This window comes from Corvus moneduloides, chromosome 3, assembly GCF_009650955.1.
Source record: "Corvus moneduloides isolate bCorMon1 chromosome 3, bCorMon1.pri, whole genome shotgun sequence".
Taxonomy (NCBI): Eukaryota; Metazoa; Chordata; class Aves; order Passeriformes; family Corvidae; genus Corvus; species Corvus moneduloides.
In genome coordinates, this window is record NC_045478.1 from 44,314,203 (window position 1) to 44,332,532 (window position 18,330).

General features: G+C 35.0%; 1 protein-coding gene across 3 annotated transcripts in view; it reads right to left on the reverse strand.

Moving 5' to 3' along the window:
* Positions 1-18,330, reverse strand: part of ASCC3 (activating signal cointegrator 1 complex subunit 3) — a 255,012-nt gene that overhangs the window by 131,271 nt on the left and 105,411 nt on the right. For all 3 annotated transcript variants that reach the window (XM_032105143.1, XM_032105141.1, XM_032105142.1), the window contains exons 12-13: positions 16,561-16,737; positions 13,336-13,407 (exon numbers count right to left, since the gene is read on the reverse strand). In XM_032105143.1, the coding sequence (XP_031961034.1) occupies positions 13,336-13,407; positions 16,561-16,737 (249 nt within the window). The remainder of the gene's footprint in view (positions 1-13,335; positions 13,408-16,560; positions 16,738-18,330) is intronic.

Below are 18,330 nucleotides of genomic sequence, written 5' to 3' on the forward strand. Positions count from 1 at the left end.
AAAACAACACACACAGTTCACAAATGGCTCTTGATCAAAAATGGTGATAAATCAGGATATCTTGATTACCAGATCTAACTGATAGCATAGCAGTGTATAAATGTGATCTCCCCTTCCTCTCACCAAATCCAGTAACTCATGAACAACTACCCAGAACTAGAAACTAAAAGAACAGCAGTGAAACAAGAAATTTCATAAGTTGACCTATACTAAAGCTTAAAAAGGTTAATACAGAAATCTTATTTTTACTTTAGCAGATTTTTGTATTTTGCATAGTAAAACCTTTCTGCATATTAAACAACACCATGGGAATGGAAAAAGCTGAACAGGCTGTCACTTACCAAGGCAACAAGAGAATTTGAATTTACTTTCTAATTATTTTAGTTAATGTTAGTACATCTTGTATTTAAAAGAAATATTGAAATAATTTGCATGTGTACTAAGATCTTCTTTTACACTACAGAAAACTGGAGGATTATTAAGCTGCCTATAGACTAGTGCTAAAGAGACATTTTTATATTCTTTTTTTTCTGCAAAAATTCTCCACAATTTAAAAGCAGACTGCATTTACTCACCACATAACATTAAATAATGTGGATTGGAATATAGGAATTTTCATTCAGGTTGAGAAGTCAAAAATGCCAAAAAAATTTTTCAGCAACACTCACCATTAAAACATCTGTATGCTCAAGAGAAATATTTAGGAAACTGTGCTGAAAAACAAAGCTACACAATACCATACAATATTTTAACAGAAAATATTAACTAATAGCAAAGAAATATATAATGTTTCATAAACTAATCAAAACAGTAAGGTGATATATTTTGAACTCTTCATAGATTACCATTAATTGCTCTCTAAATTTTGATTTATTCACTCAAATAAATTACTTCTGTTCATCCCTGTTTAAACAAAACCTAGGATTTTTTTTTTAAAGTCTTAATAATCTCATTAAAATATCTATTTAACATCACTATTTATCTAACTACATTTCTATTTAGACATACTGGGTTTTAAGGGGTAACAACTCCATTGTGCAGATATTTTTACTATTGTAATGTGCACTTGCTCATTTATTTATCTGCAATAATACTACTTCTTAAAGACATGTGCCCTATAATTTCAATTTCTGTATTTTTTTTAACGTGGAAATGTATATTTACTTAAAATGTGACTATCCTAGCGAATATTTTATTGTACAGTCCCATCTAATTTTTTTATTTCTTATAAATCACAGACTCTTTTGAGTTGGAAGAGAACTGCAAGGATCATCAAAATCCTACTCCTGGCCCTGCACAGGACACCCCCAAGAATCACATCATGTGCCTGAGAGCATTGTCCAAATTCTTCTTGAACTCTGTCAGGCTGGTACTGCGACCACTTCCCCAGGGAGCCTGTTCCAGTGCCCAATCACCCTCTGGGTGAAGAACCTTTTTCTAACATTTAACCTAAACCTCCCCCAACTGAGCTTTATGCCATTCATGAAACTATGTAGAGTTATGGTGAAGACATTATATCGGAAATTGTTAATTTTCTTCCTATTGGCTCTTCCTTCATTTTGCCTCATATGTTCTATATCTATCCATAAAAATTGCTCTATCACACACATTTTGAAATACTATCATCTTTTTTATTCTTAATTTTCATTTGTCTTACAGTAAGGGTAGGACTAAGGATAAGTCTTTGCTCTGATCTTTCCCATTCGTCTCAGGCACTCTGGGATTCCTGCAAGCAAATCTTACCAGCAAGACAAAGGTAAAGAGGACATAGAATAGCTCAATGTTATGCATTTTCTATGCCACAAAGTTTCCTGCTCCATTCAGCAAAGAGCCATCATTTTCCTTAGCTGTCTTCCTGCTGCTGCTGTACTTGTGGAAGCCCTTCTCACTGCCCTTTACACACCTTGCCAGATGCACCTTCAGAGACAGTTTGGCTTTCCTAAACCTATTTCTGCATGCTTGGACAGTGGCTTTATATTACTCCTGAGTTTCCAGTCCCTGCTTTACGCTCCTGTCTGCTTCCTTATCATGTTCGTCAGGAGTTTCTTTCTCATCTACCCTTGCCTTGGGCCATTTTGCTTGATTTCCTGCACATCAAAATGGACTGTTCTTGAGCTTGGAAGATCTGAACCCTGAAACCCCCTAGCTCTCCCAGACCACCTGTCATAGGATCTTTCAAGATTTCTGAAAAGGCCAAAGTGTTCTCCTACAGCCCAGGACAGTGCCGCTTTCCACCTTGTTCCCTCCATCAGAATCTTGAACTCCACCATCTCATGGTCACTGCAGCCAAAATATCTCCCAGCAGGCAGATCCCCAACCTGTTCTTTGCTTTTTGTAAGTACAAGGTCCAGCACAACATCAACCTTCATCAGCTTGTCAATCATCTGTGCTGGGAAATTGTCATCAATGCACTCCAGAAACTTACTGGATTGGTTTTGCTCTGTTGTGTTGTCTCTCCAGCAGATATTAGGGTGGTAAAGTCTCCCTGATAGACCAGAGACTACAAACATTAAGCTGCTTCTAGTTGTTTGACGAAGGCCTCATTTACTTTATTCCTGATCAGTGTCTATAGCAAAATCTCACAGTGACATTGCTTATGTCTATCTACCGGCTAATCCTCCTCCTAAACTCTCAGCTGGCACATCATCCATGCCTAGGCAGAGCTCTGGGTATCCCTGCTCACAAGAAAATTTCTTGCTGCCCTAACCTCAGCCTTGCTCAAGATTCTGTTTCCACCCCTTGCAGCACTCAGTCATGTGAGGCATCACATCTCTGATCTCAATACCATCTTAGCTCATCAATTAGGGATGCAGATCCCTAATTTCTCCCTTTTGTTCCATATGCTGCATGTAGCAGTGCACAGGCATTTCAGAGAGGCACTGAGCTACGCTCCTCTAAAACATGACATTGTGTCCTCTGCCCCTACGTAAAACTGAAAGATACAGGGGTTTGGTGTCATTTCCATTCGAGGCTATGGATAAAACAGTTATGGACCTTAAGTGACACTGAGCCTCTAGCATTAAAATAGGAGACTCTCATGACATCAAACCTTTACATTGAAGAACAGCCAGCATTTATGCAGCAGCACTTTTGGGAGGATGCTTCGAGAAAAAAGTACTTGCCACATGAAACTTCATGACTCTGCCTTTATACAACAGTTATATACAATTTCCACTAAAGAAAACCTGCTTCAGAACAGTATAATAGGATCTGTGCTATCTTCCATTTGTAGCATTAGCCAAATATATTACAAATTGCAGAGGAAAAATGAATAGAGTGAAAATTAAAGCAGAGGACAAATTAAAAATAAGACAAACAAACAATACTTTACTGACTTCTACAGGTAGTAGAAATTCTGAATTTTAATTGACAGGATAGAAATAGAAATAGCAATAGCAAACTATTCTTGTATATAAAATTAAGCAAGAATAGCTAGTCCATTACTATGCAAATATATGTCATTAGGTAGTTAACAATTGCATTTTTGCAGATGCCAATGGACTTGAATGACAATTATTATTCAAAATTATAAGCAGCTTTTCACTGTATCTTTTTTTAGAAAAACAAGATCATGCAATAATTTGTTTCAAGCATTTCCCTTTGTCCTGTTTTGACACTATTTTGATGTTGTATAGTAAAGTATGTTTCTATGATATAATAAATTATATTTTCAACAAATATCACTCTAGATTAAGAGTTGTCATGTTCACCGTGTCTCTTCTTATATTTTCAATTCTATTTATACTCACACGTATAACGTTCATAATACACAAAAATGACCCAGGAGTCAGTAGTGATAAACAGATTCTATTTGGCTTTAAAAAAGGAAAGGAACATAAAAGATACTGGAGAAATCTTTATATCTATTCCTGTTACTTTTACTTAAGCAAAAAAAATTAAGAAAGTTGCCATGTCAATCTATCTTCTGGTTTCAGTAACATAAACCTACTAAACAGTTAAAAGAACAGTCATGTTTTCTAATTTATTTTTTATCAGTACTGATTTAAAGACAGACCTTCATCCAGATTTTTGGTCCTAATCAACAGGCTTTCTATAACATTGGAAAAATAAAGAACTGCTTTCAAGCACAAGCAGTGTTTTTAATATGAAATGTAATAAAGTTATGAAGAACTTAAATGATGCATTTATTATTAACAGCAGTAAATTGTGCTAGAACAAAGAGAATCTCCCTCCTAAGCCCACATGTTATATACCTAGTCCTTCTCAAAATATCCTGGCCTAAATATGAGTATCATAAATACCTCATGAATAAAAGGCATGCAATTATCCAAATGTAATATATTCTGGATTCATCTTTCCAGTAGCCACAAGGAGAACTCTCAACACCACAGCATTACATAAATGAGAAACTTCATACTCTGGAAAGTGATTAAAACCATAAAGTCAAAAGGAATTTCCTGATGCATCTTAGTGAAAATTTATTTTCCATCCTCATGGATTCCTCAAAATACCTTATTTTCTACAGCAACCTATGTTTCTGTGTATTTCTAATTGGAACCCACCAATGACATTACCATTGGATTCTCAGGTGACACCTGTTGTAAGTCTGTGACAGGCATAAGGTCTTGATGGACAGTAGCTGCCTTGTTACATTTTGAATAATTTACAGGTGTTTTGACAAAAATCAGGTAGTTTGTTTATATAGTTGATACTATCATGATAAATTAAGCACACAGAGCCACTTCTTTCAGAGCTACAGGGCAAGAATTTTCAGAAGCTTTGAACCACTGACAATGCTTAACATGTCTTTCAGAGTATCATTTAACCTTGTCGTTGAATTCTTCAAAAATAATATGGAGCTGACAGAAATCCACAGCCTTAACTTTCCACAATCTTCTAGACTGCTAATGGTTTCCAGTGTCACATCTGAAAAACAGCTTTTAACATAGAGCTACTAAAACTCATCACATATGTCTGCAAGACTGGTCAAGTCTGCCTTTGCCACATTTGCAAGCAGTAAATCTGCAACTTAACGCTTAGGTCATCCACAAAAGGCCAACTGGCTCAGGTTGTAACCATCTATTACTTCATTTAAATAAAATTTTATGCTATGAGAAGTTGCTCATCTGGAATTAAATTTGATTTTTGATTTGTTTTAATGATTCAATGAGAATTCATAATATTGGAAGAAGAATAATTCTAAATAGTACTACTTGCTACCTTAAACAGCTATAATTACCAATACCTACAACATCTGTGTAGCTGTGCAAGACTGCAGACATAAACTGAACACCTCATGTACTCATAATTAATGAGAAGATATTAAACTGGTGTTTCTAGTCTACATAAATTCATTGTGAACACCTGAGTATACATATACAGACAAACTACTATATAAATACAAGCACACATGCAAAAATTAGAATACTGCATAGAAACATCGCACACAAACATTTAGAAGGCTCCCTATTTGAAGACTTATGGGGTTTTATATACATGACTTGTTATAGCATCCATTTCCAGCAATTTCCTCAGCTGTTCATAAAGGCAGCTGACAAGGTAAATGCTGAAAGTCAAACAAATTTGACCAGAAAATACAGAGGAAAATAGTACATACATATCATTTGACAATAACATGAAACATCTGGTATAAAACACTTCTTGAAGCTTATCTTTTACACAGCACATCAATACAGTATTTTCAATTAAAGTAAGATACAAAATTTCATTTCTACAGGCATAACATTATATTAACTATTATATCCTTAAAGTTGAAAAAGCAGTTATTATGTAAAGGAAGAGCATAAATAAATGATGAGGCAGAACATAAAAATAGTGCACCATCACTGAATTAGTTTGTGATTTTGTTAAAGAAACCACACATACAAGTGGGCCCTAATTGTGCAAAAACTGCAAAAGCAAACTATCCAAAACCTAAATTCTTCACTTAATCAGCTGACAGGGAAATAACATTTAAAATCATCAGTCATAATTCAGCTATCCTGCCACGCCACTTTACCTTCTATATTTGTGTATTTTTGTTCATACATGTGCACACATATAAGTATAGAAGCAATATATACACATATATATATGCAAATAAGCTACACCAGGTGATGGAAGACAAACAACCTGTACAGTTACAGAGGCACAAAAACTCAGGCTGAAATAAACTCTTCAAGCTCTAAAATGAAAATCTAGAAAAAAATACCCAATCTAGATGAAGAATACATTTTAACAAATCCTGTAACTTCTCAGAGTTATTTGTCCAAAGCATGCTATAAACACTGTTCCACCCAGGAAAAGATATTAGGATAAGCTTAATTTTCAAGGTACTAAGTTCCAGAGAGACCTCTGAAGAAAATACTGTTTTATTAAATCTTATCTCAAGACATGGCTATAAAAGCACTGTCAACAGCTCCAGTAACTAAGCTTATTAAACTTTTATCTTCACACGGCTTCTGCAGCCAAATAACAGCTGGAAAACTGATAATAAAGAAATTTAATCCATCATTTTTACAGATGAAATTAATACCTGTCAAGTTCACTGCTGACAATTTAATATAATAGATTTAAATTAACTACTCTATTTCTTTTTTAGTTCAAGATAGCTCAGAAAAACAAGATGACACTTCTTAGTACTGCAAAGTTCAAGTCAATTATTGTTCATAGAGAACAATTACAGACAAAGTGAATGCCTTATGTGCAACATACATCACAGAACCAGCTTGGACTATGTAAGTTCGAATATAATTTGTTTCTGATCTGAGACAACAAAAATCTTGATTTAAAAGAGTAAAGTATTAAAAATCTGTGCAAGGTGATACTTAGAAATTATTCCAAAATTTTTAAAAACACCTCAGAATTATTTCTAATGAACTAAATGCAAACCAGTGGTGTAAGACAACATTTTAATTAAGAACATAAATTCTAATTAATAAAGCAATCTTGATCTCCAGAAAACTGCACAGTAACCACCCAATGCGTAGACTAATTAAAAATGTTACAACCATAAATGGCTGTATTCTGCACATTCATTTAATTTTAAAAGATAAAAGGTAAAAGCTTGTGATAGGTATATCAGATGCAGTTGAGACAATACTGCAAAAGCAGAAGAGAACACAATCCAGCCAAACCTAAAAAACTAGCTGAAAATGAGAAGAGTAAAAGCTCAGAAACTAACAGTGTACTTGAAAAAGCACTTTCTTCAAAAGGTTAAAAAAACTGAACTGAAACAAGCACAAAATGGGCAGTTCAAAATCACCACTCAGTGCATCAACAAGAATAGATGGTTTGTATAAAGATGTTCATTGTTATTTTTCATCCACGTTTTTCATCCCAGTAGTGAGATTTCTAGTATGTTAATTCAGAAGAGGCTTATTGTATCTCTACTGGTTTGCTGTTACTATCTTAAGTTGAGTTGTTGCTAATTTTGTACAATTACTACTACTGCATTCACTTTGTGATGTTGTGGTGAGGCTTTCAATGCCATATAGCACTTCAAAAATCCAAGTTCTTTGCAACAGACTTGGTATCTTTGGTCACTAGAAAAGCTGTTCCTTGCATAGTGAAACCACTTCTTGCAAAGCCATGACGTCTCCTCAGTATTTATGGACCGACACATTGAACCTCAATGCCTGCACAAACAGCAGGCAATGAGAAGCACAGAAAGGTGTCAGAACTTCCATGGAACAGCCAGTTTTCGCTGTGAACTGAAAACACCAAGCTCAGTGAGAAAATGAACTTTCAAGGAATCACAGAACAAGCTGAGCTGGAAGGGAAACCCATGGATGGTCAAGTCCAACTCCTAGAGTTTCCCTGAGTACCAGAGCTAGTGAAAGAAAAGTTAAAACAGATAGTCATGTCAGACTTACACAGAAAACTCTCAAAAGCAGTGCGAAAACAGGAATTATTGTCTTAAAAAGGAAGAGAGGTTTCAGACGATAAGAGAATGCCAAAGGCACTCCAAGTTAAAACTGTCATAAACAGACAAAACGGCAAAGGACCAAAGTGCACTGAATGGAACCAGGACTGAAACTTAGATACCTGTGACTGAAGACAAGTAGAGTAACAGAGTCCTGAAGGTCAGGAAGAAAAGCCATGCAGGAAAGTAAGGTGCAGAGAGAAAATACAGGAGTCCTGCTGAAACAACACCAAGGGCAAAGAAAACACAGGACTTCTTTTGAAGGTTTAAGTAATATCAAAGAGAATCACTTATAAGAAAAGAATAACAAGAAAATGTTGGAGAAATAAAAGAGGTGAATAGTCTGGGGAATGTGGCAAAAGAAGAGTTTTATGGCTGCAGTTTGAGGAAGAATCTCCTTCAAAAGCTTTCAAGGACTTCAGCAACAACTCTTCTAATTGATAATACAAGAAATTTATGGGATTTTTTTCTCAAGTGAATTTCAGACCAAAAAAACAAGAAAGAAAAAAAAGAAAAGATAGGAAAGGCTAAGGTTCTGACAAACTCATAACAGCAAAAATATTTAAGAGGTGATGGGGACAATGGAAAAAACATGAGGTCATCTCCTGGTAACCAAGCTAATGAGATAAACCAGCAAAAGGTCAGTAACAGCAGGAGACAAAATGGATGCGAATTTATGTCAAAGTTAAAACCAGTTAACTCCCTAGGATACTAACTTAAACAAGTGAACCTTGACAAAGAGAGCAGCAGTTCAATACATTAGATAAAGGAATTTAACATGAAATCAAAATTTACACATGATATGTTTCAGAGGAATAAACAAAACCTTAAAAATACTATGTTATTTCTCAAAACTCCAAAAAATACTGTTATTTCTCAAACCATAACATGACAAGGGTGTCATGTTGTTGTCATAAATTTTTAAGATAAATACAGTATGATATGCATTGTCCTAAACTGGTGGTGGGAGGAAAAGGGTAAAAGCAGAAGAATGGTGAGGAGGATGGTAGATTTACTCAAGTGATCTTGCAGCTGGGATTGCCTAGGCCTGGAGATTACAGTATGGGAAAACCCATATACTATGCCCACTGCTGTTTATCCTTTGTCTGTTTTGAGAAATAGAATCTCGTGTGTTGAGCTAACGTAGGTGTTCACATAGACTTGGAGGCACTCTCATGGACAAGCCTGAGATCCCTGTCCTGCGAGAGATCAAAGCTCAGAGATCATAAAAAGCCCAGGGAGATCTCAGCACAGTGGTACAATACATGGGCCCCTGGTAGATGGGTGGAAACAGCAGCCCCACTGCCCATCAGGATGGACTGAGCCTGGCAGTGCCTGCGCTGCCCCTCGTGTGTCTCTGCTGCCAAGCCACTGCTTCAGGATCCTCCAGTGAGTGAGGTAATGAAAAAAAGAACTCTTTGCATTTCAGCCTGGTTTTGGGGCTGCTCTGGCCACGTGCCTGTGTTGACTCACACAGCTGGCCAGCAATGTAATGTTTCAATTTATTATAAAAATGATGCCAACACATGCAGTCTTCAGTCACTGTCTTTGCTGATCTCCCAAGGCTCTCCACTGGCTGTCTCAGAAAGGTGCTACCTGAACCCCAGAACTTGTTGCCATTAGATGCCCTTCTCACAGGGCTGGAAAATGTGAATTTTTTTTCAGCTCTGTAGCTGAAATAATGCTTTTGATTGATGTGGCCCACTAGTGGTGATTGTCTGAAAAAAGACAGCTGTAATAACACTGAAGGAATGATAATTTTCAGTCACTTAGCCTTCATCTAGTCTTCAAGTGAAGAGTATCCTGGAAGAGAAATGCCGGAAAAATACTCCACCTGCAACTGAGCATAGAATCATATTTTCTGACAAATGGTGCACAGTTTTTTAAATAATCTTTGGTTTACTAAGAGGTAGAAATAAAATTCAGAAAGTGCCAATTAGTCCACGAAGATCTTTTTAGATTATATCAGAACATAGCAAAATCAAAGTATGACACAAAAACAAATATTCACCAATATCAAGCATGGAAGGACAGTCCCAGAAAAGCAGACTTAACAGCACTAGAGGTTCTCACTTAAAGCCATCTTAGGAGGTAGGATCTGCCAGAGAAAACTTCTAACAGATTTCTACATTTTTAGCAATCCTACCAAATGAGCACACTGATTTTAAAAGTACTTGAAGACCTTTGGGACATTTTTTGATCTTACTTCTTTAGTCATGTCAGGAAGTTTCTATAACAAAAACCCCAGAAAACTCAGTAGGGCAAGCCATCTATCAAACTTCCTCAAGTTAAACAAAAGGAGAATTATGCTATAAGACAAATGTTATTGTTTCAGTTGCATTTGGTAATTCAAAGTGAAGCCTACAAATGAGATATCTCATTAGTCTGAGCAGATGGATCAAAACTAAAGACTGAATCACCAACTCATAATTTCCCAGCAGCCAGGAAGAGCTTGAAGTCTTGCAGAGGATGAATGTTGAAAAATCAACATAAAAAGCTTCTCTCCATCTGTCAAAACACATGCCTATAGAATGCAACTACTCCTACCAGCCTTAGCCTTTAAAAAATGAAAACATACATACATCTAATAAAAACACATGGATGTATAACTGTAGTCAAACCTCACACTGCAACCCACAATACGACAGTGACACATCAGCATGAATTCCACAAGAGTAAACTATTTAGTTCTGGTATGGTAGAATTCTCTGAGAATGAGTTAACAGAACAGTAGACAAACAATGTTGAATTTAATTCATTAAGACATTCCAAAGACTCTGGTCAAGAATCTTAAAAGAGACAACATTGTGAAAGCTTGATGGCCACAGGAAGATCTACATTAACTCAAGCAACTTTAGAAGAGGGAAAGTGTTTTTCTCTGGTTCTGGTATTTCTTTCTTGCACTTCATGTAAAACAGAACAGAGAGGTTTTTGGCTCTCTGGAGCACTGCTAATGAAATCTGTGTCTGTCACACATCACTGCCTGAATAGATATAAAATCTCAACCATGTCCCGAATGTCATACAGATACACAACAGCTATGGAAATTTTTTCTTAAGTATTTGGGGGCAAGAGATGAATACATCTTTTTAAGAAATATATTTAGAAGCAACCACAGCTTTGTAAAAAAGCTTATGAAATTTGCACATACATAATGTTAATAAATACAAGTTTTATGGATAACACAAGCTAAGAAAGGTAACAGAGCATGATGATAACAGCCTATGGTGAACATGGACATGAGGTAATGGGTTTTTTGGAAACTTAGAAAATCAAAGGGCATTCTCAAAATTGTGCAAAGACACTGAAGAAAACCTTTCTAGTGTAACATTCATCATATTAGCTTATAATATTCATCTTCCACTATGGAGCAGGCACCTCAATGTAGATATATCTACATGAGGTTTTTTTTTTTCCCACTTTTTAAACATCTGCAGTTACTCTAAGGATTAGACAGATCATTTGTCATAGCACACTCATTAAAAGGAAAATTCTAACTTTTCATGTGGTACAGTACTACATACTATAATTAGATAATGAGCTGATGTGTTTGATTCTGCATTGTCAAAGCCTGTATAATGCTACTTGTATATCATTCATTTCAGGCTATGATATTTTGTTTAATAAATATCAAGACAATATAAATTAAATACTCTGAAGAAAAGTCCAGTGTAACTGGTTGCTAATTAGATGTTCTAAACAAGAGTTCTGCAACATAGCAGAATGAACATTTTCAAACAAAGAAAATTTACAATCATTTGAATCAAATTAACCAGAAGTATTCTGAAATCAAATCAACATTTATATAGCAAGGGAAACCATACTTCTGCTTTGTCCAAAATATACTTATATGGCTGTTGGTTTGAAATACAATTTTCAGAAACTGAGATCAGCAAGTGTTCTCTGCTGAAACTGTAACATCAAGTAGACTATGGTTCTTCTCTTGACCTTGCAACTGTAGCTCATGCCTTAAAACAAAATACTCATGTATTCAGCTGCTAGCACAGGAACTAAAACTATTCTCAAGAAAAGCCACAAAAACATCTCCTAGAACTGAACAACTTACTGTACTTGAATTTTTCAAATAATATCATATATGTTTGCAGTCAGTTCTTCCCTCAGTGCGATGAAAAGAGAGGGGAAGAAAGGTGCAGTAAATATGCCACAACAGCATACAGACTCCCTGCTGAGAATCCAAGATACATTACTTAGACACTACTGATTTAAAGACTCTGCCACTTCCACTTCAGCAAGTGAAAATACACAAAATCAAAACAAGACACGAAAGATAAGAAACTAAACATACTTCAGTGTTAGGAATTTGGTAATGTATGTGCATAATTGACAATGAAGAGAAAACAAACTAAAGCTCCCTTGGTACTGCTAAAAAAAATTTCATTAACAGTCTTCACTCAGGAAAATAACAGTATTTGCATAAGTAATCTTCATGAAAGTTTTCTGAATGTAACAACAGTAACTGATATCAACAAGAGAAGTGGAAGAATGGAGCTAAAGCAAGGTGGTGGGGGGCAGGAGAACTAAGAAGCTGTTGCTGAAGTATGTTTTCCTTTCCCAAGTCATAAACCAACTGTTCATTTTTCAAAAATCACAATGAATTTTTTTGTGGAAAGGGAAAAATGTGCAATTCTTAGTGTGACTGTATGGGACAGTTTCCCTCATTTATATATAGATTATTTACCGAAAAGCCTCTTCAAGCATCATAGAGCACTAGCATTTGTTCCTGCTCTGAAGAGGTGCCACACCTGCTTTATGTGCAAAGCTCTAACAAAAATGAGACATTGTGTGGGAGTGATTCAGGACCACAATCATAACAGAACGAGAAACTATTCAGGCAAAGGAGTTAGGCCCATATTCTTAGAGGAGGGGAATGTCAGACTTGAAAATTCACTGCAGAAACCTCTATTGTAAAGCAAAATGAATAATTATTTCCTTTAGAAGAAAACAAAACACAAACCCCAGGATATTTCAAATGACTTATGCTGAGCTCCTTACACACCATGTCTTGAACACTCATAATTGTCAACCGTCATTTCCAACACAAAAGACTAGAATTTGAAAGACATAGGAAAGGCTAAGAATAATAATTAGGTGCTTGATTTTTGATTTTTTTAATCTTTAAGTGTACCTGTTGTAAGGTCTCTAAAGTACTGACCTACTTTGCTTTGCAATTTTTAAAAAAGTGACATAAATACACATTAATAACTTTATGGATATATAAAGTACCAGGAATTCTGGCCTCTGTTAGAAGGTAACACTATTTAGTCAGTTTAGATTTTCTTGCATGCTATTTCTATGAAGTGTTTGTAGGGTTAGACGCTACCTCTGAAGTGACAGATCATAAAAAAAAAATTCTTAATATATCACCATGATGATCAAAATGAAATTCTTTATATATGTTCTGAATGGAAACTAAACTAAAAAATAAATACCTGGTGTCCAGCCATTATTTGCTTCAGCACACTTTCATAACATACTTCATCCATATGATTCAGCTGCTGCACCTGAAAAACAGTCCATATTAAAATAATCTGTCTTTATGGATTATCTACTACGTATCAAGCAATTTAGAGTGATCCATGAAAGACAAATTTGATTATGCAATTAAATTTACAATATATCAATCCCCATTCCTAAAAACAGCATTTTGCTATTAAATTAAGAAATAAAACATGAAAATACATAGATAAAATGTGAGTAAGGGCAGTTAATAGAAAATTTGTTATGTGACTTTGCTGGTGTTTTTTAATGACCAAAGAGAAGTAACCCGGTTCTTTAATTTATCTGTTTCATTTTGAGGAACCTTACTTCTACAAGATATTGAGGAGAAAACCATTTAATATACCTTATCTAGAATTAAGGCCTTCTATTTGCTATATAAAAATAGTTTTTACATGGCATAAATATATATTTTTTTATCTCCAGGAAATTACTGATAGTGTTTTTGCCATAGAGAACAGATACTTCTTCATAGTTGGGTTATGCACAGAGAACATTGTGAGTAGCATGTCAAGAGTTTCCAATTATAGATAAATAAAATGTTTAAGAAAGATTCCAGTCAAAATATAGAGTATTCTTTAACCCACTCTTATTTTTTTCTGTGTCTTTAATGTATTCCAATATAAATAGCATGTATTTACTTGAATGCACCTCAGTATTAAGGTTGTGACAAATCGAAATAAATAAAGTCCAAAATCATAGCAATCATTCCATTCTTCATTTGTGCATTCATGTCTTATAACCAAATTGTTTTGGCACAAAGAGACATTCTACAAAAGCAAAGCATGTACAACTTTCAAAATGGAAATTTAATACTTGGATTTACCTAGAATAGATGAAAGTTGAAAAACACAGCTTTAAAACAGCTTTAGAGAAAAAAGAGAACATTCGTATTTGAAACTGTACAAGTATAGTAATAAAAAGATGAGAAAATATGGGCATGTGTGCTAGAGACAAGCACCCAGTCTAATCATTCTTAAAATGAGAAGTTAGCATTTTACCAAATATGTTTTTTCAAATAATAGCAAGTGAAAATCATTAAGGAGAAACATACAAGAGCCGTGCATAAAGACACATGGACAGTATGTATATATATATATATACATATATATATATATATACATACTACAAACTTAATTTCACATATTCTTTGCGTTTATGCCTAAAGAGAAAAACAAACACGCATAAAGAAAAAAGACTGATATTAAAGAAAAATACCTGACATTAACAGACCTTGACTGAAGAAGCCAAACCTTAGTCTTGGTGCCATATGCTCCAAGAATTTCAACATACAGAGTTTTGAGAGCTTTCCTGGATAACTTCTATGCATAATAAATACATCATGCTGTCCCTGCCTTTGAAAGCTTCCCTACAGTTTGCACGTGACTCTGTAAATTGCTAATCAGCTCCAAATTTTCGGCAAGTTTTTTTTGGATGCAGGATTTTAGAAAACTGTGGCAAAGCATCTACCTGAAGTAACTAACAACCTTCTATCTCCTTGCAACTCATTAGTGTGTATATAGACACAGCACTGACTGCACTTGCTGATGGCCTGCAATAACTGATTTTGATCCTGTGCCTTCTTACATTGCCTTCCTCCTCTCATAAAGACCACAAGGATGTTGATAATGGCAATAATTAGGCAGCTTTAGTATTAGTATTATCCTGAACGGAATCCTTTTTCAAAGAGGCTTAATACTTTTATTTTTTGCTTGCTGTAAAGTGTGTTATCTTGATTGTAAAATACATTCTGCTGTGTGAAATTGTAATGACAATCTTCTGAAAAACAAAAGAACTCCTGGCTGTGGTATTACCAAAACAGTCTGCCAGGTATTTCAGAATAACAATTACTTCCTCATATTTCTTCATCTCCTTATGCTTCTTTAAAAAATTACTGTTTTTTTAATAATTTCATATTTTACAAGATTTATATATATCTTTGATTTTTTAAATCCCAAATGCATTCTAAAGTGACTATGGATAAAGGGAGCATTTTCTCTTTTCTTACTATATAGTGGAAATAAACTAAATATTAAAATCAAGTAGCAGTGACAGATTAATTAAAAGTAACAGCAAGTAAGAGTAAAGGTATTAAAAGCAATTAATGAAGGTTAAAATATGCAAATCACGGTAAGCACCATATGGTAAACTATTCTTGTCCGTATAGATTTGAAACATCTCCCTACAGTTGTAAAATAAGTTCCTCTCCCGCACTGCAGATGAAATGACTACTTCAATAACCTAGTAAGAAAGGCAATGTCCATTTCTACAAAAACTAAAATATGTGCTATGATTGAAAAAACTACAAAATTGACTTTTGATTGAAAATGTCTTGATTTCTATTAATTTACACCACAGGTGAACAATATTTTTCCAAAAGTTAAACTGCATAAATTTTAATTAGAAGTTAACGAGATGCAAGGGAAATCTATGGGAAGTGTTTGTATAAAGTCCTGTATTTAAAGAACTATAATTTACATGTCAAGTGTCACTGCACTAGAGATTTTTGTTAAGAATATTATACATGACCATCGTCTTAATGCTTCCCAAAACGACCAATAGCACAATCAGTAAAGAAGCTTATTTAGGGATACTTTAAATACAGTACATGTACATATGATAATTAATGGCTTAGCATGCTAAGGTTTCATCAGTAACTTTAATAGTAATGTGCGTCATGTATATATATATATGTGTGTATATATATATATATATATATATATATATTTCTCCAGATTAAAAAAATTAGTATTTTTCTTATAACATTCCTCAGGCATCCTTACAGCCAAACAAGATGCACCACATGGAAATCTGAAATGAGAGAGGCAGAATACTCAGCTGCTAAAGTGATTCTACCGTTGAGGGTGATGATTTCTTCTTCACCAAGCAAAATTTAGTAGTGAAGCAGAGGCAATGCAAAGCTAAATATGACTGTATCCAACTCCAACAACGCCTACTTACAGGTTTGGTAAACTGAGGAAAGAAGATTCTTAAAGCACCTTTCAATTATGTATATCTTTATAGAAAAGAAAATATGCTGCAAAAAACACCTGTAGCATAATAAACCGGTACCCCATACACATACATATATGAAGCATGATCAAAACAAACAGCAACCACAAACAGCAACCCTTTCTTTGGCATTCATGATTCTTCACCTTATTGGTTGTCTTGATTCCTATAAAGGTTTGTCCCAGAGGTACGGGTCGGAAACGGCCATCAAAATAGAATAATCCAATGTAGGGATTGACGTGCAGAAATGTAGCAACATCAAGGTAATTGGGTAATGTAGCTGAAAGGCCCAAAATCCTAATCATGCTTTGTGTAGATTCAACCTATTAAAAAAGCAGAAAAACTGTAAATTTTCCAAGTGTTGTAAGCCAAAGAATCGAGAACAGAGTTTTAAAACATCCCTTGCAAAACATTAATGTCAAACAAACAGTTAGTACTTTCCATAAAAGGTGAACAATAGATGTGAGTTAGTGATTATCCTGTATTGAAGAAACCAGTGCATTCTGCAATTCCATCAAACCTTGCTTATTCATCTTTCTATTTTATTGTACTTTTGCCCTCCAAAAGGTTAGCTAGTCATTAACTGACATGGAGGAACAATAGCAGAAAACTGGCTTTGTTAAGAAGGGATAGGCCAATTTATAGGCAAAACTGTGACACGATTTGGTGTCTTTTCTTCCTCAGTCAAAATCAGACCACTATTCTGGAAAGAAAAAAGAATCTAATTTGTGTCATTCCTCCATCCTGGGTTTTTGCTTCCACTACACTCTTAGACAACGTGTTCTAGTTCTCTGTAAGTGGCATTTCCTTCTTATTTCTTCTTCTTTTTTCTAAATCTTTAATTCCTCAAATGTTTGGTTTACATGCCTTCTCACTGAATAAGGGACAGAAATGGTGATTTACAACTAAATGTTCTGTTCCACACAAAAGCCTGCATATTATATGTATTTTCAGGTAATTTTCAAAAAGAATGAAAGCACACAGAAGACCTGAATGAACAAAGTACACAAGAATTTTCCCATTTCATTCTGGAACATTAGGAGTTGCGTAGACTGGCTCACAACTAGCATAACTATTTAAAACCAGAGTTCACAGTAATTTTATTACAAAGGCTTTTTAGACACTGTAACTGAAGCCATATATGAGGTTCTCAACCAGTCTCAAATGGGTCTCAAGATGAGTAAGGCTAGTAAATTCTACCTGGCTAAATCCTATTCAAAAAATACGAGGTTTTACTTCGAATACAGATTTTGATTTACTCAGGTGTTTTGAATTCAAGTGAAAGGAATGCAATTAAAACAGTTAAATTAAAAGTTTTCAAAATAGATGATTAAAAAGTGAATGGAGAGGATTCTCAAGGAAGACAACACCACACCATAATCCAGATCTGAAGAATAGGAGGCACACCAAAATATGAAACTAAATCTCAAAAGGAACCAAACACCACAGACAAGCAGACAAAGTAAACCACTACGTTGCCTGGTAATGGACATTTCAGTGGCAAAAATTTGGACACTAAAACTGTGTCTGCAAACAACTAAATGACACAGAAAACCTGCAGACCTACCCTTCTGCACTTGCACAAGAGCAGTTTTCCAAAGGAAAGCCCCATGTACAACAAAATCTGATATGTAAATGCAAACTGGGACAAATTATAGATTTCACTTTCTGAAATCTACAGGAAACAAAAGCAGTGCTCAAGAGCACAAAAAGCTTTATTACTTCTTACACATCTTTTTGTGGCTGGATTATGTGATGACCTAAGGGCTACAGTCATCATCAACCACACGTTTAGAGGTGTTTGAGGTTTGGGAGTTTTTTCAGAGGTGGGGGAGGTGCACAGAGTGGGTTGTTTTCTCTTTTTTCTATTTGGGTTTTTTTGGTTTTGGCTTGGTCCCCTGGAGTAGCACACCCTT